Source organism: Macaca thibetana, chromosome 8 (assembly GCF_024542745.1).
Source record: "Macaca thibetana thibetana isolate TM-01 chromosome 8, ASM2454274v1, whole genome shotgun sequence".
NCBI classification, from domain to species: Eukaryota; Metazoa; Chordata; class Mammalia; order Primates; family Cercopithecidae; genus Macaca; species Macaca thibetana.
The window spans coordinates 78459827-78483204 of record NC_065585.1 but is presented as its reverse complement, the minus strand read 5'-3'; the positions used below and the strand labels follow the sequence as shown (position 1 = coordinate 78483204).

The window sequence follows — 23378 nt, the reverse complement described above, 5'->3', positions numbered from 1 at the left end:
CAATTTGGAGGAAGCTAAGAGATGAGAGTATTTCCAGTGTATGAGCACTGAAGAGAAAAAATAAAGTCATGATTACCTTTGCAGCTTTTATTAAAAATATAAATATTCAACATTCTCTTACACAACCAAACTGACCAAGGACTGGAAAGATGTTTTATTACTGAAACGTTTACAAGAAAAAGTTGTTTCAAAGAGCTTACAGATTTAGTCTTACCCACCCAAGAGAATGGCATTCTCTTTGGTTCAAACCACAACAAAAACAATTGGGTGACTTCTGTCTGCTTTTTCAAACAAAACGTTTTCTCACTGGTCTACATTCTCTTTAAAACACCACTAAAAACACCTGGAAATGGAAACTAAACGTAGACAAAACGAATAACATTGTGTTGTTACTGCACATGAATACACTTTGTGCATGCTAAGTAAGGGGTATAGGCTCTCTCCCTCTCTCCCTCTATGTTTCAAGCTATATAAAAATAAACAAATGGCGTAAGAGCAGCGCTATGGTACAGAATACTGTATTTTTTTTTTTTTTTTTTTTGTGCTAAATGCAGAATCTTTTTGGCCAAACGCACCGTTTCATTTCCCAATAATCTCCATGAGTTTCCTGTTGCTGTGAGCTTGCTGCGCTAACTGCTCGGCCCTGGCCATTTCCAAGACTTCCCGGAGGAGGTGGAAGGTGAGATCCAGGGAGATGGGAGGCTCCTCGGACCGCCTCTCCCTCTCCGTTGCCTCCTGGTGGCCGCCGAGGGCGTTCTCGGCGCCGCGCTCCGCGAGAGCGGTGGGGCTGTCGAGCGAGCGCCGAGGCAGCAGCAGCTGCTGCAGCAACACGCGGAAAAAGTTGGCGGCCGCCTGCTCCGGCGAAGGGCGGCTGCCGCTGCCGCCGGCGAGGAGCGAGGAGGCGGGCGAAAGGGGAGCGGCAGGGTTCTTGTTGAGGTTCCCCAAGCGGAGGAAGTACTCCTCTCCCATGCGGAGCAGGACCGGCCGAGCCTGCGGCTGCTGGGGCTGCTCGGACTGCGGCGGCGGCTGGAAGAAATCCAAGGGCTGAGGGTACTGCGGCGCCTGCCGGGCTCCCGGGACCGGCCCGCGGCTCAGGAGCGCCCTGCATGGCGGGCAGGGCAGGAGAGCCACCAGCAGGACGCCCGCGGACACGAGCAGCGGCAGCCGCATGTTAGGGGCACTCGCTGCGGCACAGAGGTGGGCGGAGGGCGGAATGAGAGAGGGGAAGAGAGAAAGAAAGAGTTGGTGAGAGTTCGCTCAACTGGGAGGTGCACACGAGGTCCTCCTACCGGACTACCTTAGACGTGCTGGCTTCAGTGGTTAGGGTGGGCGCTGTCCGCGGTGCTGAAACACCTGGGGAGCGGGGAAGGGGGTGCCTGCTGGGCTCCGCACCTAAGCTCAAGCGCTCGCCGGCCAGGAGTGACCCTTCTTTCTAGACTCTGAAGGGACGGTCCCTGCGTCCTCTTCTTAATGATCCTCAAAACTAATTTTCCCGAGCCTAGGGAAGAGCCACAGATTTAAGATTCTACCCGCGCTGACTACCTCCCTTTCGGATATTTCAGCATTTTCTTCCAAATTGATTAACTCCTGCCTCCTGGTCCTCCCTCTCCACCCCTGCCCTTGCTGCTTTCTCTCGGGGGTTAGGATAGAAGGGGGTGGGGGAGCTCCTTTACACAGCCAGCTAGGAGCAACTGGCAGCACGGGTAAAGAAGAGCAGCCGTCTAAGTTTGCTTTTGCCACATCCCAGCTAGTATTGTAATCTTAAGGAACAGTCCGCGAACACACACACGCACGCACGCGCGCATACACACACACACACACACGCACACACACATGCATACACATGTACACAGGCAGTGGCAGCCGGCTCTGCGGCGCACATCGCGGCAGCTCAGGCAACGCAAAGTTGGTGGTGTGTTCCGTCCAGGCGCTCCCTACCTTCCCAGGCGCTTTGCAGGTGAGCCGGGTGCTGCCGCCTCTCTGCAGAGGGACGTCTCCGGGGCTTTCTCTGGAGGTTGTCTTCCTTTCTCTTTTCTGTTCCCACTCTCTTTTTCTTTCTCTCCTCTCTTTCCCCTCAGTCTCTCAATGGACTTGGTCTCCGAGTTTCTCCACTCCAGAGCCTGGAGTGGGATTTTATAGTGTCGACCCTCTTCAAAAACCACGCAGCATTTGCCTAATAAGCTGACGCTCTCTTGACAGCTCGATTGCGTGCTGCCTCTGCTCCTGCATAAATCATAGGGCCCTGCCAAGGAACGAGGGGCAGAATTTTGCTATCTCAACACTGAATCTCACATCCAATTATATCAACAGATATTTATCGCCTCTTGGTGACGTCAACTAGCCCTAAAATGGAAGGGCTTCTTATGACTTGTCCATTGACAAAAATTCTTGAATGAGATTTCCCAAGTGTGAAAACATATTGACCTCTTACTATGAAAGGCCATATTAGGGGTGTGCAAAGAGACAGCGAATAGGAGGAAGAAGGGGAAGTGGGAAGGAAGGGAGGTGTCCCAGTGCAGACCTGCCAGGAAAGCAGCAGCCAGTTAGAGGGAGTGGATTTGGATGCCCCTTCTCCTAACCTCCCTGACCAGGTGTCTCTGACAACACCTCAGTATCTGGAAATATCTCATTGCTAGGGACAGAGTCCCACCATCTTTCTGCCTGGAAAAGAATGAAGCATCAGGAGAAGAGTGTGCAGGAACATCTAGCTTTTAAACGTCTATCTGCATTTTCCTCCCAAGAGCAAGCACATAAAGGAGTTATGAGCCTGAGGAAGCAAGGCCAATAAGTCTCTTAAAATTCAGTTGAAGTTTTTAAAATGATGACAAGAGCTACTCCTATGGTGAAGGAGCACAAACCAGGGTTAGTAAGGGGTGTGACAAAGATTTTAGGTTCTCTCAGAAACTCTCTGCTCCTCCTTTGTCTCTCTTCTCACAATCTAAAATTAATTGTGGACTCCCTTTTCTATTCCCAAATTAAAGAGAGAGAAGGCCAGTGAGAGATGCATGAGTTAAACAAGATTTACTTATTCTACTTAATGCAAACTCAGTGAGAGGTGTCCATTCTAACGTCCTAATCTATGTTGAAAAGGCTTAAACTGCTTGACCACAGGGCTAAATTCATCAGTTACATGTTTTCATTGATCAATATTGAGTCTGTAAAAAGTAATCTCATTCATTTCGCCTCCAAATACTATCAACATCCATAATAGTATCCATATCTGGGCCACCCAGGGTGGTTCTTTTTAATCATTTCTTTTTCCGAATGCAAATGTTCTTCATGTGAGCCTGTTAAATAAATAAATGCTCTCTGACGTATCGCCGAATGGAATGGAATGCTAAGCCTGTAAAACTATACTCAATTTTTGAATTAATTGACACTATCATATAGGTGGGAGGCAGTTACCTCTAATTCTGCAATTCAAAATGCAATTCCAAGTTCTTGTGCCTGTGATTCAATTCAGCTTCCAGATAACCATCAGAGTTGTTTATCAGAAACTTCCTGCTCCTCATTTCTGATTACTTCTGCTGCTTCCTTTGTAGCTAATGTGACAAATGATGCAATGCATGTTTCAACTTCCACTTTGGGTCTATACCAATCCACAACTGCTCTTAGGAACAAAGGGAAGGCAGGGAGAGAAATGCTGACAGTTTGCAGAGAAGCCAGCCCATAGTTGGATCACTGCACCATGTTATGTACTTTTGACACAAGAGAACAGAGAAAGAAATGTGCCTACTTGGAAAGATGTGAGTTGTTAATAGATCATGATTATGGAAAATGGTTGAGTTTCTGGGAGAAAGCTGTGTTTTAGATTGGTAGGAAAACACACAGAACCTTAGATTTTGTTATTGTGGGCTTTTTTGTTGTTGTTGTTAAGCTGGAATGGGTTCAACATTTTTGCTTACTTTCCTTTATGACCTGTTTTCTGACCCTGTTAGCAGATTTCGGCTTGAATGTCAAGCTGGAGGTGAAACATTGACTTGGAATAGGCAGTTTCAGTGCAGTAAATGGATACAGAAGAGAAACTAGGAAAGGGATGTGGTTATGAGTTTAGCTGGGGAGGTCTGGGAGGTTCTTCCAGAGAAGACACAAGTTTTGGGCTCTGACTAACCCCATTCCCATACCAATCTCTCTCCCATTGGGCTATCTGGGGGATGTTGTTTTAGTATAGCTCCCTCCTCACTGTTGAGTCCTTGCTGTGAGGTTTTCTTGGGGTATGTCATTAATAGAGCCAAAGTGGCTCCAACTAGGGAGTAAGGAAAAAAATGTTCCTGAAGCCCAGAGGAGGAGAAGCTATGCACAGCAGCCTCTACATGCCACAATTTATCTGTATTTGTCTGTTCTCACACTGCTAATAAAGACATACCAGAGACTGGGTAATTTATAAAGGAAAGTGGTTTAATTGACTCACATTATCACATGGTAGGGGAGGCCTCACAATCATGGCAAAAGGCAATGGAGAAGCAAAGGCACATCTTACATGGTGGCAGGCAAGAGAGAGCATGTGGAAGAGAACTCCGTTTTCTAAAACCATCAGATCTGATGAGACTTATTTACTATCACAAGAACAGCATGGGAAAGACCCACCCTTACGATTCAGTTACCTTCCACCAGGTCCCTCCCACAACACGTGGGAATTATGGGGGCTACAATTCAAGATGAGATTTGGGTGGGGACACAACCTAACCATATCATTATCCAAAATGTATATCTCATTAAATCACCCAGTGTTCACATTAGAAATGACTTAAAGAGATCACTCGGTTTAAATGAGAACCAGAGAATTAAGTGACTTACCTGAAGTCACTCAGCTAGTTAGTGGTAAGGTGAGAATTAGGACTCAGTTCTTTTGATTACCAGCCCATATTATTTGCATAATGTAATGATAAGCTTTGGACTTTCTTTTCCAGCAGAGCACACAAATTTAGGTGAAAAGATGAATTTTAAAACATTTTAGAGCTAGAATCTCACTTTCTTGCCCAGGCTGAAGGCACCATGATAGCTCACTGCAGCCTAGAACTCCAGGGCTCAAGTGATCCTCAGACTCCTGAGCAGCTGGAATTATAGGCATCAATCACCATGCCTGGCCTGAGAAGATGCATTTAAATAAAGTAATATATTCACAGACCAATTGTGGAGTAGCTTCTTATACATTTTCCTTATTTGATAAACTAAGGCATGAGAATGCAGAAATTCTCTGTGTATGCTCACGTCTGTGGCACCTGATTTTCAATGTGTGTGCATACATTGCAATTTACTTTTCAGTATTACCAAATTAAAATGCATTAATTTGATTATTCTGCCTAGGTGACCTTTGAAAAAAGTGATCTTTGGATACAGTATGGAGGGTGAAAGGGATTCTTAAAATTATAATATAGATCTATGATTTGAGAAATAACATAATGCAGATAACTTAAATGTGCAGTAAACTAAATATCCAAATCCATAGAAATCACCCCTAACAGATCTGATCTTACATGTAGGAATAACTTCTGGAAAGGAGTCATTGGAGAATCAATTTAAATGCTTTTAGAACCTAAAAACACAATCCAAGAAACATGGGCACAAAAACAGGGATTACTTTATGTTTTAAGTCTTTTTTTTAATGGTTACATAATATACAGTATAGGTAAATTAAAACAGACCCGACACAACAGTCTAATAAAGAAATACCAGAAATAATAGGTAACTGGTGGGCATATTTTTGCCACTTGCATCACCTTATACCTTCACAAGCTTCTATTAGCATAGCTCGTGGCAAAAAAACACCATCTCCAAGTTGGCTAACAGAAACATTTGTTGAAATAAATCTACCATTTCCAATGACAGCCTTCAGAAATGCCTAGGGTGGACAGGTGGTTTGGTAATTGTTTATAACTGTTCTTTACATAGATTAAGTAACTGTCTTCTGCTTCCACAGGAGGAAAGGTTCTCAAACAGCAAAATATCTAACTGCTTCACTGGCAACAATAACTTTTGTTAATCTCTTCTGATTATCAAAGCCATATGGACTCTTTGCAAAAACTTAGAAAAATCAGAAAAGCATAAAGAATATAAAATTCCTCAGAATATCAGAATCTAAAGATCATCACAGAAAATTAATATTTTGTTGTTTCCCTTGAGCATTTTTCCTGAGCTCATAATCATAATTTAGATAATACCATGTTCTTAATACTGAATATCTGCTTTAAAAAAAAAAACTTTCATTTTAACACTTAAAATAATTGAGAGAGTAAATTTCAAATGTTCTCATCACCAGAAATTGGTAAGTGAGGTAATGGATATGTTCATTAGCTTGATTTAGCCATTCCACAATATACACACATATCAAAACATGTTATACACCATAAACAATTTTTATTTGTCAATTTACATTAATTAATTAATTCACTGAAAAATAATTTGTTGAAGAAATCTTCCCCAGGTTCCTATATTAGGTTTAGCACCTGTGCCTTATATTTTCCTAACAGCATGAATGCCCTTCATTGTAAAGCTCACATTTTGTTATAGTTACTGGTACAATATGTGCCTCCTTTGCTGGACAGTAAACTGTGTAGCAGGACTTTGATTGTCTTTGTAAGTTGCCATATCCATTTATCTTGCCCCAAACATGGTAGATTTCCAGTAAGCCTGCTGAATGAATGAAATGCAGAAAATCTGTTGAATGAATGAAGCATAAAAATTACCCATAAACCGTACATATTATCCAGACATAACTAAATAACATTTTATAGTTAAAATTTTATAATCTACTTTTTTCCACTTAAAATTATATCTCAAGCATTTTCCTATATCCAAATGAAATCCTTTTTTTATTGCGTGGTATTGCATCAAGATGTGCCAAATTTTCTATTCATTCATTGTTGATCACTGCCCAAATGACCTGCTTTTTATTCTTTTTCATCTTACTCTTGCACTTTTAAGTAACATACCCACAGAATTATTTCTTGATTCTTCAGATATAAGCAATATCTCTTAACTTCTTAACTCCCAGATTGTAAGATGAGATTATCTATCCCTTCAACTTTTCAGACACCCTCCTTCACCTTGATCTCTCAGTCTCTTTCATCTATACTTTTACTTCTAGATTGTCCATGTTAATTATTTTTATAATCATAGTTAAATCTTTCATGCTTTTGTGCTTTTAGTATAATTGATTCTACACTTGATCTTAGCCAAAGGACCAAGAACCTCTAGATAGATAGATAGATAGATAGATAGATAGATAGATAGATAGATAGATAGACAGATAGACAGACAGATAGATTCTAAAAGTGGGAAGCCAATATAGTTTTTAACTATTGACTATGTAAATTGTTCACTGAAGAGTAAGATCATGGACTCTGATTACATTTGTTATCTTGTTTTTTCTACAATTTTCTATTGACACTTTTATATTTTTTATATTCCCATTTTGGTTTTTTCCTAGAATTACGAACTGTCTTAATTTTTTTTTTCAAATTTTCAATCATGATAAGTAATCTATTAAGTCTTCCCCTTCCCTCTTTTTAAGACCTCAATCCTTGAGCACGCTAACCTGCTGCTTTCAAACTAGTTACTTTCTAAATCTGACGCACAGGTGTCTTCCTGGGACTTCTCTTTTCTTCTTCCCTGGATTGAATTCCCTGTCCAGAATCACAGGACTTTTTCCCTCTTGATTTCTGAATTTTATTTTGCTAGAGAACATCCTCAGGTAACTTTCTAGGAAAGGATGTATGTGACACATATTTTCTGACTCCTTGCATTCTTGAAAATGGTTATATTTTATCCAGATATTTGAGTGATGCTTTACCAAGGCATATAATTTCAGGTTAAATATAATTCTCTTCTAGAACTTTAAGTATTATTCTCTTGTGTTGTATTATCCAGTGCTGCTGATAAGAAATCCAGTATCATTCTAATTTTCCTTTTCTTTCTTTCTTTCTTTTTTATTTTCACAGAGTCTCACTCTGTCACCCAGGCTGGACAGTGTAGTGGTGCGATCTCAAATCACTGCAACCTCTGCCTCCTGGGTTCAAGCGATTCTCCTACCTCAGCTTCCAAAGTAGCGGGGACTACAGGCATACACCACCATGCCTGGCTAATTTTTGTGTTTTTAGTAGAGATGGAGTTTCACCATGTTGGCCAGACTGGTCTTAAACTCCCAACCTCAGATGATCCACCTGCCTCAGCCTTCCAAAGTTCTGGGATTACAGGAGTGAGCCACCATGCCCAGCCTGATTCTCATTTTTCACAGGACCTTTTTTCCTATTATCTCCTGAAGCTTTTAGTCTCTTCTTTTTTTGTTGATGTTCTGAAATTTTAGAATGGTCTTTGGGTCTTTTTTTATGTACTAATTTTAATTTGGAGGCTCTTACTCTTCAAGGGTGAAAAAAAAAAACTCCTATATTATTTATGTTATAATTTTTTTCCATTTTTCTCTATTCTTTCTTTTTGGAGATTTCTATTATGAGATGTTCTCCCCTCTATTGGCCATCTGTGTTTACTATTTTCTGTCCTGTTAGAACTTTTAGTTTGCGGTTCTACTTTCTAAGATACTCTTCAATATCTTCCAGCTCTTCAGTTACTTTCATTTTACAACTGCATATTCAAACTCCAGACTTTTTATTCTTTCTCCATATGTTTTTCATAACTCCTGTTCTTGCTTTACAGTGGAATGTTCTCTCCGATTTCTTTAAGAATGTTAACTAGAAGGTTTCTAAGTTTTCTTTCTTTCCCTGAATTATCTATTCCATCCGTGGTCATTATTTATCTTAAATTCTCAATTTTATGCTGGAGATCTTTGTGAAATCCCTGAAGGTGACCCTGTGTATGATTGGTAGCACCCTCATGTTTAATAGTTATTCAGTACAAAGCTGATGAAGAACCCTGTGTGCAGGGTAAGGAGCCTGCTTCTCGCCAAGCAGTCTTCCTTCCAGGGTGATCACACAGTGAACTAGTCTTTACTCGGGATATGCATGAATGTCATATTGTCAATTTTATTTAAGAAAAATGTATGTATTAGTTTTCTGAGTATGCCGTAGCAAATACCAGGCTGGATAACTTAAACAGCAGAAATATATTTTCTCCATTCTGGAGGCTAGAAGTCCAAGATCAAAGTGTCAACAGAGTTGCTTTCTTCCCAGGCCTCTCTCCTTGGCTTGTAGTTGGCCATCTTCTCCCTGTGCCTTCACACGTCCTTTCCTCTGTGCATGCCCATGCTTCCATCTCCTCTGCCTACAAAAACACCAGCCATATTGGATTAGGGCCAACCCATATGACCTAATTTAACCTTAATTACCTCTTTAAAGGCCCTGTTTCCAAATACAGTCATATTCTGAAATATGGAAAGTTAGGACTTCAATATGTGAATTTTTCTGCATCGAGGAGACACATTTAGGCCAATAACAATATATTTGTCAATGTTTATTTCTTTATTTGCTTGTTGGCTAACAGGCAGACATTTGAATGTCTGGCATTCTCCACATGGGATGAGAAAAACTGGTGGAGAGGTTGACTCTTCCATATATAAACTTTCAAGTATTCCTCGTATTTTTGACCCTTTTCACATTTCTGTCTTTGGCGAGACTTGGAGATTCTGAGCCTTGAGCCCCTCCTAGGCTCTGCAGTTGTGCTCCTCCCTCAGCTGCCTGCCTCCTACAGCCGCTTCCTCCACATTGTCCTTGGGAGACACTGCATCTTCTTTGTCCTGCACCTTCCTGTGCCTTTGTGGACCCCTTACAGCTGCTTTCTCTCCCTTGCTTCCTCAAACACCATCTCTGCTCTCATTATTTCAGAAGTTTGCTAAACCCTCTCACCTGCTTACATTTTTTATCCTGTTCTTTTCATCATTTGGGGTTTATACGATCATTTTAATGGAGTCTCAAAGAAATGACAGGTAAACACACATGCATTTTGGAAAGACCCCTCTGAATGCAGTATGGAGGGTACATTGGTGGGGCAGGAAGGCAGAAAACAGACTTATGGTTTTTGGGTTATTAGCCCTGGGCCTCCACAGAATGAGCATCACAGGCCCAGGGACGACAGGAAGTGTGGAAGGCAAGGGCAGCGTCCCAGGAGCCCAGGACTCTCTACCTGTGGGCAGCCACATCGCTGTCCACGTTTTGGTGGGAACAGTTCCCCATCAATCAAAAATTCTGTCACCACCCATGAGTCATCACTGAGTACCTTACCTCCTTTCCTAAGAAAATGGCAAGGACTTTGTTACCTGTGCATCTATTTTTCCAGAAGTTGAGAAGTAACTGACCCTGGGAAGATGACTCAGAGCATCAGAAAACCAGCACGTTTCTGCTTCTCTTACAAGCCCTGGTCTTGACAGACACAATTGCCCTTTCTATTTACATCATAATACATCGATTGTGCTGTTTCAGACTCCAGGTAATGGATGGAGGGCAGTGAGAGGATGTGTGTGAACTTTCTGTCATGAAGGACAATTTACAGGAACTAATCATCCTGCAACGGTCGCTCAGAAAAAAGAAATTCATCAACCAGGCACCCCGAATAGGTATTTATATTCATGAACATCACTTGACTCTGAAGAAAGAGTTCCCAAAGAAGCCTCCTAGGAATGTTGCTGGTGTCATAAAAATGGAAGGGAAAAGTTAAAGAAAAGTTAAACTCATATTTTACTGCAGAATTTATTAGTGTTTTTTATTCAGCAGTGTAAATCCCTAAGGCTTTAGCATTTCCCAGACTTATTTGACCACAGAACATGTTTATCATTGGACAAACTGGGAAATATCATAAGCCCAAAGGCATTTTATGAGGAGTCCAGCTAGACTTTTTTTTCTTTATCATTTAAGTTCATGATTAGAGCTACTAGTAATTTTCTACCACTCCAAGGAGAAAATTTAAAATGTCACTTTTTGCCCTGAAGAGAGGGTCTCAGGGTATGGAAATTTGTCTGTTTTCACTCCTTCTGAGGATTACCTGTCCTAGGAAAGGTCATCTTCCAACAAGAAGCTGCCAAACCTCTACTCACCATCCATGAAATGGTCAACTCTGTTTGCATAATCACCCTTAAAGGGTGATTATGGGAAACCTATGTCTGAAAAAGAAAGGATCTGATTTTCCACATTCACTGTTCTTTTTGCATTTTAGGAGTAATCTGAGCAACAACATGGTCAGGATAACAGAAAAAGACTTAGTGACCTTAAGCAGCAGTGATGTTTAATGCACCTATTCATATAAAGTATAGATACATAGTTGAGCCTCACCTCATTTCCCAACTTGTTTTCTTTGTATTTTAATTCCAAATAGTTGTAAAGTTCCTGGTCAGAGGAAGGAGTTGGTCTCTACAGAAATGTAGCCCAGTGGAAATCCATGGACCTACCTTGCAAAGGAGAACCTCTTTGAGTAGGCAGGTGTGTCCTAGACAAAACTGGTTGCAATGGATGAAGTTGGGCTTTTCATAGGGGAAAGTCAGTTACTCGAGAAACAACAAGCAATGAGGGCTACAGAGGTGGACAGAAACTTGGGAGGCCAACATTCAGGAGCTGTGGATTTCAAAGATGTTACAGGTTGTGGGTTCAGACCTTTCGCAAACCTTGGAACAAGATCTTTTCATCTTCAAGGCTTCTGTTATCCACCTGTAGAACGTTCTCTTCATTTTGAGAGCTAGTTATTTCTGTTTATGTGTGTGTGTTTATCTGTCTGTCCCCCAGTTCAGTTATGAACTTACCTCCCACTTCTTTTAGTCCATGACTCCTAATATACTGCTTAAGCATGGTACATATTTGTTGTTGGGGATTGACTATGTGTGTCCTATTTAGGAGAAAGGCTACATCAATTCAAGATGGTCTCATAATTGTGAAAGCCAATGAGTCCTTGAAGTGTGATTATGGGAAACCTATGCTGGAAAAAGAAAGGATCTAATTTTCCACAGTCACTATTCTTTTTACATTTTAGGAGTGTTCTGAGCAACAACATTGCCAGGATAATAGAAAAAGACTTAACAGCCCTAAGCAGCAGTGATGTTTAATTCTTCTATTTATATGAAGTTAAATATAGATACATACTTGAGCCTTACCTCATTTTTCAACTTATTTCCTTTGTACTATAATTCCAAACAGCTATAAAGTTCTGCCTTGTGCTAAGGTGCTTTTATGTTTTCAGAAACAATGATAATTGTAATAAAGGGATGTTTTTAATTTGAATGGAGAAATACAATTATATAACCTGATAGATTTATTCTATAAAAGTGCTATTCTGCTTTTTGAAGTAGGACAGTGCTGGGGACTAAATGTTTGTGTACCCCCAAAATTTGTATGTTGACACCTAATCCCCAATGTGATGGTATTTGGAGGTGGGGCCTTTGGAAGGTAATTAGGTCATGAGGGTGGAAACCCCATGAGTGGGATTAGTGCCTTTATAAAAAGAGACAGAAGAGATGATCTCTCTTCCTCTCTGCAGTGTGAAGATACAATGAGAAGTCATCCACCTGCAAACTAGGAAGAAGGCCCTCGCCAGACACTGGATCCACTGGTGCATTGATCTTGGATGTCCCAGCCTCCAGAACTGTGGGAAATAAATGTTTGTTATTGAAGCCATCTACTAGTCTATGGCATTTTTTTTTTTTTTGGCAGCTCAAACTGACTAAGGTGAGCAGCATATCTGATTCTTGTTTGTAATGGAATTCGTTCTAATATCTTTACTTAAATATTTCACTACAAACAAAGCACTTCAAAGCAGCTTTACAACACTTTTCTGTGGGGACACACTAGGGGACACACTAGACTTCTAAGTATGACATTTGTCAAGCTACTTGAATACAGGTCTGACTCTTGTTTTCTAGCTGCGTGACCTTGGACAATTTATTTAAATTTTCTTAACTCATTTCCCTTTTTTTTTTTTTTTTTTTTTTGTCAAACCAATATTAAATGTAAGTCTCCTTATTTGTTTCTCTTGTGGGAGTAAATGAGATAGTGCACTCAGGGCCTAGTTATAAGTATTCAATAAACATTTGTCATTGTTGTTGGGGTAATGATGTGTTGCTTGGTACTGTTGAAGGTGGCAATTCTGTCTAATCTCAGGTCCTCCAAGCCTACATTCTGTGCTCAGTCACAATAAGTGTTTATTAATGAAATAAAAGAATAAGATAAATATACTCACTAGGTTTTTCTTCTAATATTAGAAGCTCTCAGCCACCTAGTTGATTGAAGATGTTTTTTCAATTTATAGACTTTATTTTAGATTGAGAGAAAAATTGAGGAGAAAGTAGAAAGTTCTCATAGATTCTTTCTCCCCACCCCAACACCACCCCTCCCTTTAGCTTCCCCCTATTATTAACATCTTGCAGTTGTTTCAGTTGATGAGCCAATATTGATGCATTATTATTAACTAAAGCCCATGGTTTCCATTAGGGTTCATTGTTGGCATTTTATATTCTATGAGCTTTGACAAATGCGTAGTGTCATGTATCCACCATTACAGTATCATACAGAACAGTTTCACTGCCCTAACAGTCCCCTAAACTTCCCCTATTCATCCCTTCCTGCCCTCAGCCCCTGGCAACCATTCATCCTTTTAGTTTCTGTAATTTTGCTTTTTTCCTAGAAAGACATGCAGTTGGAATCACACAGTATGGAGCTTTTTCTGACTGGTTTCTTTCACTTACACAATATATATTTTATATATGTAAGTTCCTCCATGTTTATTTAAACAAAGCTATGTTTATACTTAGGAATAGAGTCATTTTTATGGGAATTATCCATTTGGCTAACATATCTCTTCTTAATAAATCCTCATTTAAGGACTACTTCCTTGTTGAAACTCCTATTCTTAGTCTAATTTATTAATTTAACTGAAAACAGGCACACTCAAAGAGGAATTTTGCATCTTAAGGAGAGATTAAAAACAATAATTAAAAATGATTAGTAATTAAGTGCTAATTGGTAATGAACTGCTAATTAAAAGCAAAATTCAAGAGTATATGTATGCCTTTTTCCTTTCATGATTAGTAAGTCCATCACTTCCTGGTGGGAGCCTCGATTATACCACAGGCTGTTAGGGACCTGTCAGATTCTCCTAAGGTAACATGAATTATTACTCATAGCGAACTGGCTGGAAATTCTTTTTTTAAATTATAACTATCTATAACTTAATTGCTTCTGTATGACTTTACTATCATTCCATTCTTGGTATCCTTCTAAGGTCAAGGTAATAGAAAAGAATCATTCATCATAAAGTTTAAAACTCCCCCTTTACTCATCTTGTCTGTCTCCCTGATTGGATCTCTGGAGGATCCTCCCTTTCTCCAGCTTGAGATATTGGGGGAACCTCCCCCCAGTATTTCAATGTAAGTTCTATTTTCTATAAGTGTTGGCCAGCTGAGAAATAAAGAAAGAGTACAAAGAGAGGAATTTTACAGCTGGTCCGCTGGGGGTGACATCACATATCGGTAGGACTGTGATGCCTGCCTGAGGCTCAAACCAGCAAGTTTTTATTAAGGGTTTCAAAAGGGGAAGGGATGTAAAACAGGGAGTAGTTACAAAGATCACATGCTTCAAAGGGCAAAAAGCAAAACAAAGATCACATGCTTCTGAGGGAACAGGACAAAGGCAAAGCAGAACTACTGATAAGGGTCTATATTCAGCTATGTGTGTACTGTCTTGATAAACATCTTAAACAACAGAAAACAGAGTTTGAGAGCAGAGAACTGGTCTGACCACAAATTTACCAGGGCAAGTTTTTTCCCACCCTAATAAGCCTGAGGGTACTGCAGGAGAACAGGGTGTATCTCAGTCCTTATCTCAACAGGATAAGACAGACACTCCCAAAGCAGCCATTTATAGACCTCCTCCGAGGAATGCATTCCTTTCCTAGGGTATTAATATTAATATTCCTTGCTAGGAAAAGAATTTAGCAATATCTCTCCTACTTGCACGTCCATTTATAGGCTCTCTGCAAGAAGAAAAAAATGGTTCTTTTGGCCCGACCCCGCAGGCAGTCAGACTTTATGGTTGTCTTCCCTTGTTCCCTAAAAGTCACTGTTATTCTATTCTTTTTCAAGGTGCACTGATTTCATATTGTTCAAACACACATGTTTTACAATCAATTTGTACAGTTAACACAATTATCATGGTGGTCCTGACATGACATACATCCTCAGCTTATGAAGATAACAGGATTAAGAGATTAAAGACAGGCATAAGAAATTATAAAAGTATTATTTGGGAACTGATAAATGTCCATGAAATCTTCACAATTTGTGTTCCCCTGCCACAGTTCCAGCTGGTCCCTCCATTCGGGTCCCTGGCTTCATGCAACAAGGAGATGGGGACAGCACAGATACAGCTGCCTTCATGCCTTCCCAGGGTGCCAGCCCCAGACGAGCAGGCCTCTTCTGGACTTAATTTCCTTGATAATTTTGTGTTCATCCTGTTCCACTAGATACTCTAAGATACAGTTTCTTCTGCAGCCCTTCAGCCTTCCCTCTCAGCTTTTTAAAGTTTACAGCCTTCAAGCGCTTACAAACAGTATGTCACTCCTCTGGTCTTAATTTAGAAAATGCGCAAATATATTTACTTGGCTTTTGGAGTGCTTTTTAAAAAGCCACCTTCCTGGGCCCTTGAACTTTTCATAGATGGGGAAAGAGAAGATTCTTCACCAAACTGCCTGAGACTGGGTGGTTTGGATTTCTTTAAAACAGCTGTTATTTCCTTCCTGCTGTCATTTCTGCATCTAATCATGGGGGCAGCTCCTGATCAAAGAGCATTGTACTGGTGAGGCACCCATTCTCCCACATACGGGCTGACCCCTGGTGCAGAGTGAGTGAGGTGAGCCTGGTCAGGATGGGGTTGGGAGCACCAAGAAAGAGATGGCTCGATGCAGGGCCCTTGTGTCCACACAAGTTTCATTCACATCCCCAAAGCAGTGTCGAGCTCCTGAAGCCACATCAACTCTCCAATACTAAGCCCCTAGGTTCTTTGAGCAAAGTAGTAGACTGAGAACCAAGAAGACAATGAAGAATAAACATTAACAATGGCTGAAAATTGGGGTTTTAGGTTTTTTATGAAATACGAAAATACCAATCACATTTGTATCTGTTGGGGTTTTATCAGAAATCTTCTAGGGGAACTGTGATGGTTAATATTTAGTGTCAACTTGATTGGATTGAAGGATGCAAAGTATTGTTCCTGAGTGTGTTTGTAAGGGTGTGGCCAAAGGAGGTAACATTTGAGTCAGTGGACTGGGAGAGGCTGACCCACCCTCAATCTGGGTGGGCACCGTCCAATCAGCTGCCAGTGTGGCTAGAATAAAGCAGGCAGAAGTTGGAAGATAAGAACACTTGTTGAGTCTGCCGGCCTTCACGTTTCCCCTGTGCTGGATGTCTTCTGCCCTTGAATATCAGACTCCAAGTTCTTCAGCTTTTGGACTCTTGGACTTACACCAGTGATTTTCCAGGGGCTCTTAGATCTTCGGCCACAAACTGAAGGCTGCACTGTCAGCTTCCCTACTTTTGAGGTTTTGGGACTCAGACTGGCTTCCTTGCTGCTCAGCTTGCAGATGGCCTATTGTGGGACTTCACCTTGTGATCATGTGAGTCAATACTCCCCTTCATGTATACATCTATCCTATTAGCTCTGTGCCTCTGGAGAACCCTGACCAATACAGGAACTAAAAGAGGCTAAGCAGTTCTCAGAACTAACCACTGAGACTTTTCCTCTAGGAACTTTGGGGTACTGCAGCTCCTTCTCTTTTGGTCAAAAAAACTGCAATCATGGCTTCTCTTGTTTATGATTCTTCCAGAAGCTTTATGTGTTTTCTTTCTTTCTTTTTTTTTTTTTAATCACTCATCCTCTCTCCTGGAACTCTGCTAGGAAGTAGAAGTGATTATCTACATTCCATAGAGGAAGAAGTGGAGCTCAGAATGGGTAAGTAACTTGGCTGATGTCTCCCAGCTGATATGTGGAGGGGTGTTGGGGTTCCCAAAGAGCCCCTCCTTTCCCTTTCTCTTCTCTTTCTCAATCTGGGGAGGGGTGGGACAGCATCACATGGTTTTGAAGGGAAAACCCCATATGTATGCCATGCTCCCAGTTTGTCTCTTCCCTCAGCACTAACTACAAGGCATGATCAAGAGGAATACTCTCTGTTTATGCTCATGTCGTTCAAGAGAAGACTAAATCAGCAGACTCAGCCAGAGCATCCCTGGAAACTTACCTGAGCACTGTCCATAGTAATTCTTCTGTTTGCTGCTGGGTTTCCTTCATCAGTTTTAATCCTTACACCTCTTCTGTAAAAACCATGCTGAACATCCATTCTGTCCTTGCTTAGTGGGGCCATTCCCAGGAGCAATGGTTACAACCTACTAACAAATGCGCTTATGCAGATCCTCAAAATAGAGTCAAACTTCCCCACATCTTAGGGCCTGGGAAAGATTTGCAGTTTCTCATTCTATAATGGAAGTTATAAGTTGATGTTGATGCCTCATATCAGTTTCCAAATTAATATTTGCTATATGGAGGCCTGCTAATTAATATGAATCTTTGCTGAAGGTTCAGATCAGCTATTTGAAATGGGAGGAAGGTAGAAAGCAACTTGCAAATTCTGTGCATAATTAGGTGAGGAACAAGCTCACATGATGAAGTAAACAACTGGGCAACATTTGCATGATTCCTTTTTCTTCCAACACAAGACAAGACACAGGGAGCTGACTAGCATTCTGCCTTTGCTGTGAGTCTTACTTCTTATTTCTCCACCATTTGGGAGGATTCTCAAAGCCAAGCACAGACAACACTGTTTTGCCAACATTTTCTTATATTATCCAAGGGACTGCCAGGCAGCAAAGGTTACCCTTCCAAAGTCAACCTGACACAGGTGTCTTCTGTTTCTGTAACTTTTCCCTCAGCTGATACACTTGTGTCCAGAGAAAGGCCACAATTTAGGTTCTGACCTCTGAATGCCAACCAGCCACAGAGTACTGAAAACAGTTATTACTTAACCCCAACACTTACTGAGTATCTACTATGCCCTAGAACCTGTGCTAGAGTTGAAGATAAAAATGAACAAGTGAATGTCCTGCTGCCTTTGAGGTATTCTCTGCCCACTGGAAGAAGACACATTAAAGACACCATTATGGTGAGCGTTCTGCAGGTACACAGGAGGGAGTCTACCTCTGGTGGGGGAAGGAGGAAGGGTTCAAGAAGAGCTCCCAGAGGAGGCAATGCCTGTTGTGAGACTAGAAAGAGGATCAGGAGCTGGCCAACGAGCAGCGGAAGGGGGCTCATTCTAGACAGGGTGCTCCTGACACAAAGAGGCCAAGCTGTGAGGAAGTTCCCAGTGTTCCAGAAACTACAAGTGGTTTCCTAGAGTGTATGAAGTTGTGCACACAGGAAAGTTCTCACAGGTAAAGTTAGAAAAGGCCTGCTCCTGAACCTGAGATGTGGTTCTTGGTGGACAGAGTCAACGAGGGCTTTCAACAGGGAAAATACATGGGAGGATGTATATTTTAGAAAACACACTCAAGCTTGTTGGGCTAGATGGACATGTCAAATAAAGATGATAATGAGCATGTTGGGTGTCTACTGTGTGCCAGGCACAATGCTGGGATGGCAAGGGCACAGACACCAGTCAGAAATCTTCCAGCTGAGTTGGGTCAGCTGGGAGCAGCCCAAGGTGCCAAAGAAGCCATCAAACAGCATGGTTAACATACCCATGCCTTCCCAGATCCAGATCCCAGCTCTGTGGGTTATTAGTTATGTGGCTACATAGCTCAGGGAACTTCTCTGTGTCTCAGTTTCTTCACTGGTGAAATGAGGAAAACAGGACCTACCTCATAGAGGTATTGCTGTGAGGATTAAATGCATAGATGTATGTGATGTCCTTACTTTGGCTTCTGAAAGAGTTAAGTGATTTCTAAGTGTAGTTCACATTATCTGAACAATGGTAAGGACTGAAGACAGAGCCGGAACTTCAAGACATGTTAAGAATAAGAGGTATCGGGGGAACCCGCCCCCAATATTTCAACATAGGTTCTTTCTATTTTCCATAAGTGTTGGCCAGCTGAGAAATAAAGAGTACAAAAAGAGGAATTCTACAGCTGGGCTGCCAGGGGTGACATCACATATCGGTAGGACCGTGATGCCCACCTGAGTCTCAGACCAGCAAGTTTTTTATTAAGGGTTTCAAAAGGGGAGGGTCTGTAAGAACAAGGAGTAGGTACAAAGATCACATGCTTCAAAGGGCAAAAAGCAGAACTACTAATAAGGGTCTAACAAAGATCACAGGGCAAAGAGCAAAAGCAGAACCACTGATAAGGGTCTATGTTCAGCAGTGCACATGTTGTCTTGATAAACATCTTAAACAACAGAAAACAGAGTTCGAGAGCAGAGAACTGGTCTGACCACAAATTTACCTGGGTGGAATTTTTCCCCACCCTAATAAGCCTGAGGGTACTGCAGGAGACCAGGGCGTATCTCAGTCCTTATCTCAACCACGTAAGACAGACATACTACAGACTATACTACAGATATACCACATACTACAGACTATACTGAAGGAGACAGGATGGTGGAATCCAGTGCTTCTGAAAGAGTTAAGCACTTTATAACTGCAATTCTCATTATCTGAACTAAGGTAAAGGCTGGAGGCAGAGCCAGAACTTCAAGAAGGAATTGGCTGACACAGAAACAAGAACATGGATTCTTCTGAGAAGTAAAGAAAGATGTTTCACAAAAGACCCACTTTGTAGGTGGCGATGTGTTGATGTGCTGGGTCTGATACAAAGTGATCCCAACAGAAAGTTCCTCTCATCTTCAGCCTAGGAGATCTTTAGGCCTTCACTCGGATCTTCACTCAGGCCTTCCCAGAACACCCTCTCAAAAATTTTCACCTGCTTTCTCCTGCACACTTGAACTCTCCCTTTCTGCTTGCTCTCTTTGGCACTCACATTCTATCTCACCAAATTATCTGATTTCTTGTTATCTTCCACCCCAGGATGTCAGCCCCATAAAGGCAGGAATTTTTGTCTGTTATGTTCACTGTTGTAACCGGAGTTAAATGCTGCTTGGCACAAAGTAGACACACGATAACTATCTGTTGAATACCTGATGAATGAAATCCTCATGTAAGTACTATTGGAACAGAGAATAGGGTACGACTATTGGTCAACTAGCATTCAGAAACTATCTGCTGGGCCCTATGGGCAATGCTGAAAAAGAAAATGGAAATTCTATCATCAAATGTCTAATATTTGAAGAAACGAAACGAATGAGCCCATGTGGTAAGAGATGACTGAACCCCACTATCCTTCTAAAGCTATGCTTTTTCTCCCTTGTAACCTTGTCTCCAGGCAGCTGTCCGTCTTCTGGATCCCTGGCAACTCCAGTCCACAGCACCCTTTCTCCTCCCAGCCTAGGATTCAGTGCCTTTAGCAGCCCAGTCATGCCACTCTCTCACACCAGCCTGGCACCTGGGTGTCTCCTGAAAGCCTCCTCAGAGCTGTCTTTGATGGGCAGCTCCTGCTGCCTGTCACTCCAACTGCAGTGAAGGTGGTTGGGGTCAAATTCCAATTGTCAAGGTGATAGGAAAGACCTCAGCGTGCTCTGTGGATGCAGAGTATGAAAATCAGCAAAACCAAATGAGGTGTGTGCTGTTTTTAGAGGAAGCACTAGGTAGACTATTTCAGTACAATTCTGTTTATTCTTTTCTGTGCAAACCCAAATTTAGTGTACCCAATACACATGCATATGAATGCATACCACATAGAAATGCACAGACATCACACACACCCACAACAGGGATGTGAGTGTATGCATGAACACACACTCACACTCACACACCATTGTAAGGCTTGTCCTCATCCTAAGAGTTTAAGGTAATAGTTTTTTTTTTTTTAAAAAAGTGGATAAATGAATGAATGAAATCACTATTTTATCTGTAATCATTTAACAGAGGATGGAACATAATAGCTACCCACTCTCAACCATCCCAGTTTTAAACATTTATTAATATTGGAGTTTATTTTTAAAAGAAATTCAAAAAACTTAGGGTAAAATGTTCCCCCAAAACTTTTACTGTTGCCTGGGTTTATTATTTTTCAGAATTCAATACATTTTGGGGAACTGTTTTTCCTTTAAAGAGTGGAAACTTCTGAAGAAAATAGCCATGTTACCAATGTCGTTCCGCTGAAGCCACAAAGTCAAGTTAGTGGCAATGGCCCTGGACTGAGTGCCAATTGAACTGGGTTTCAATCCTGTCTTTTTTTTTTACTATTTTTAAATGCAACTGTATGCAAATTGCTTCTTCTCCCTGAGTCTCCATTTTCTCATTTATAATTTGGGGAGTGGGGTAGAGAGTCTTTACTTAAATATAGGGCATTACACATCCATACATCCCTATTTATGTGCCCCCTTAAGATCCCTCTAAGATATTTTTATAAACAAAGGCTAAGCTTTTTAGCCATAAGAACCCATTGTGGGTGCAGGACATCAATACATTTCCAGGAGGGAACACATTGGGTCATCGGGTAGGTGGTGACTGATCAAACAAGGTGGAGGAAGCCAGAGGAGAAGACAGTAACAAAGAAAGAAATACAGCCATGCACCTTACTGAACCTTGGAGAGATTTGGGATTCTGCAACACCAGTTATGATTAAGCATCGGAGCAAGCCACAGATTGATCCTGGACTGGCATGATTTTGCCCCATCCTCAGGGGACATTCGTCAACATTTGGAGACATCTTTGAGTATCATGACTGGGAGGTGCTCCTGACACCTGGGAGTTAGAAGCCAGAGATGCGGCTAAACATCCTACCATGCACAGGACAGCTCCCTTGGCAAAGAGTTATGCAGCTCAAAATGTCAAAAATACCAAAGTTAAGAAACTCCACTCTACACCCAAGAGTTGATCTCCCACTCTGAAACCCTCTCCATATTTGAAGACTGACAGATACCCATCTATGTCACTGTTATGGGCTGAATTTTTGTCCTCAAAATCCATATGTTGAAGACCAAACCCCCAGTACCTCAGAATGTGACTGCATTTAGAGATGGGGCCATTAAAGAAGTAACTAAGTTAAAATGAGACTTTTAGAGTAAGCCCTTATCTGATCTGACTTGTGTACTTATAAGAAGAGGAGATTAGGACACACAGAGAGACACCAGCGATACACATGCACAGAGAAAAGTTTGCATAAGGACACAGAGAGAAGGCAGCCATCCGCAAACCACGGAGGAATGTCTCAAAAGAAATCAACCCTGCCAACACCTCGATCTTAGACTTCCAGCTTGCAGAACTGTGAGAAAATGAATTTCTGTTGTTTAAGCCATCCAGTCTGTAATACTTTATTATAACAGCCCAAGAAACTAATATACCCACTATGCAAGCAATGAGAGGGTTCTTCTCCAAAGAAATGGGATGAACACAGAGAAAAGACCTCAAATCTGGTAATTATGGATCCCCAGAATTATTGTCCACTCCCCTACATCACATTAAAGGGAACTGCCAGCCTACAATCACTGTTCCCCACCCACCAACCCCCGCCTCACACACACACACAACACACAGCTCAAGATCAGCTTATTGTCCGGCTCTTAAATATGACGTAACAGCCAAAGATCTCTGAGGAACATCTACAACACAAAAGAGAGAAACCAAGATTAACAAGCAGCATATGCAACACTGGAAAGAACAGAAATAATTTGGAAACACAATTTAATCTTTAAAAACTCTTTAATAAATATTCTTAAAAAGAGTAGTAAAAAAAATCATTGCATCAACAGAGTACAACTAGCTAACAAGGAAAAACTATTGAAAAATAAATACATGAGCCTGAAATTCGAATAGTAAGTAAAATATAATAAAACCAATGTTGTAGAACAAAGGCAAGATGTAGGAAAATGAGAAAGGTAAGATGTGTCAAGGATCAGTCCAAGAGGCCCCACATTGATTAACAGGAGTGACAAAAGAGAAAAACAAAAAGAAAGAAATCAAAGAATTATCACGAAGGATTGTCCCAGAGTCAAAGGACACGAGTATCCAATTAAGAAGCCTATCAAGTACCCAAGTGCTCAAACTGACAACTTACATATGTGCATACACATGCAGACACACACACACACACACATCTGGATCCATCACTATAAAACTTCAATACATCCATAATAGAGAGAAGATACTGAGAAGGTTTATCAGGAAAGATAGAAATTTAAAAGAGACCTATGAAAACCAAGAATTTCAACCAGCATCAGACCTGTCATCATCAGCCACACTAGGTCAGAGAAGATTTATTCTGCACATGAGGTTGCCAGATGCCCCCAGGAGTTCTGGGATTCATGCCATGTGTGATTGGCTTGAAGTCCTTGGTCAAGCCCTGATTCCAGGAGGGATTCCTGACAAGTGGATTGCTCCTGCTGCCCAGTGCCATATTTATTTCACAG

General features: G+C 41.3%; 2 protein-coding genes across 4 annotated transcripts in view; one reads left to right on the top strand and one right to left on the bottom strand.

Annotated features, from left to right (window-relative positions):
- Positions 1 to 23378, top strand: part of VXN (vexin) — a 965102-nt gene that overhangs the window by 614195 nt on the left and 327529 nt on the right. The window lies entirely within an intron of this gene.
- On the bottom strand, positions 73 to 18961 carry CRH (corticotropin releasing hormone). 3 transcript variants are annotated; one of them, XM_050802082.1, is made up of 3 exons: positions 18949 to 18961; positions 1939 to 2287; positions 73 to 1184 (listed from the first exon to the last, which is right to left on the bottom strand). In XM_050802082.1, the coding sequence occupies exon 3, from the start codon at positions 1168 to 1170 to the stop codon at positions 580 to 582; it is 591 nt and encodes a 196-aa protein (XP_050658039.1). In that variant the 5' UTR covers positions 1171 to 1184; positions 1939 to 2287; positions 18949 to 18961; the 3' UTR covers positions 73 to 579. The 3 variants fall into 3 exon arrangements, 2 of the variants coding, with proteins under 2 accessions (XP_050658039.1, XP_050658038.1); XM_050802081.1 differs by lacking the exon at positions 18949 to 18961 and having other exon boundaries at positions 1939 to 2386; XR_007728323.1 differs by lacking the exons at positions 73 to 1184; positions 18949 to 18961 and adding an exon at positions 1206 to 1498 and having other exon boundaries at positions 1939 to 2388.

Bases quoted from the DNA above. Each gene is read 5' to 3' on its own strand.
- CRH (XM_050802082.1), bottom strand. From the start codon at position 1,170: ATGCGGCTGCCGCTGCTCGTGTCCGCGGGCGTCCTGCTGGTGGCTCTC.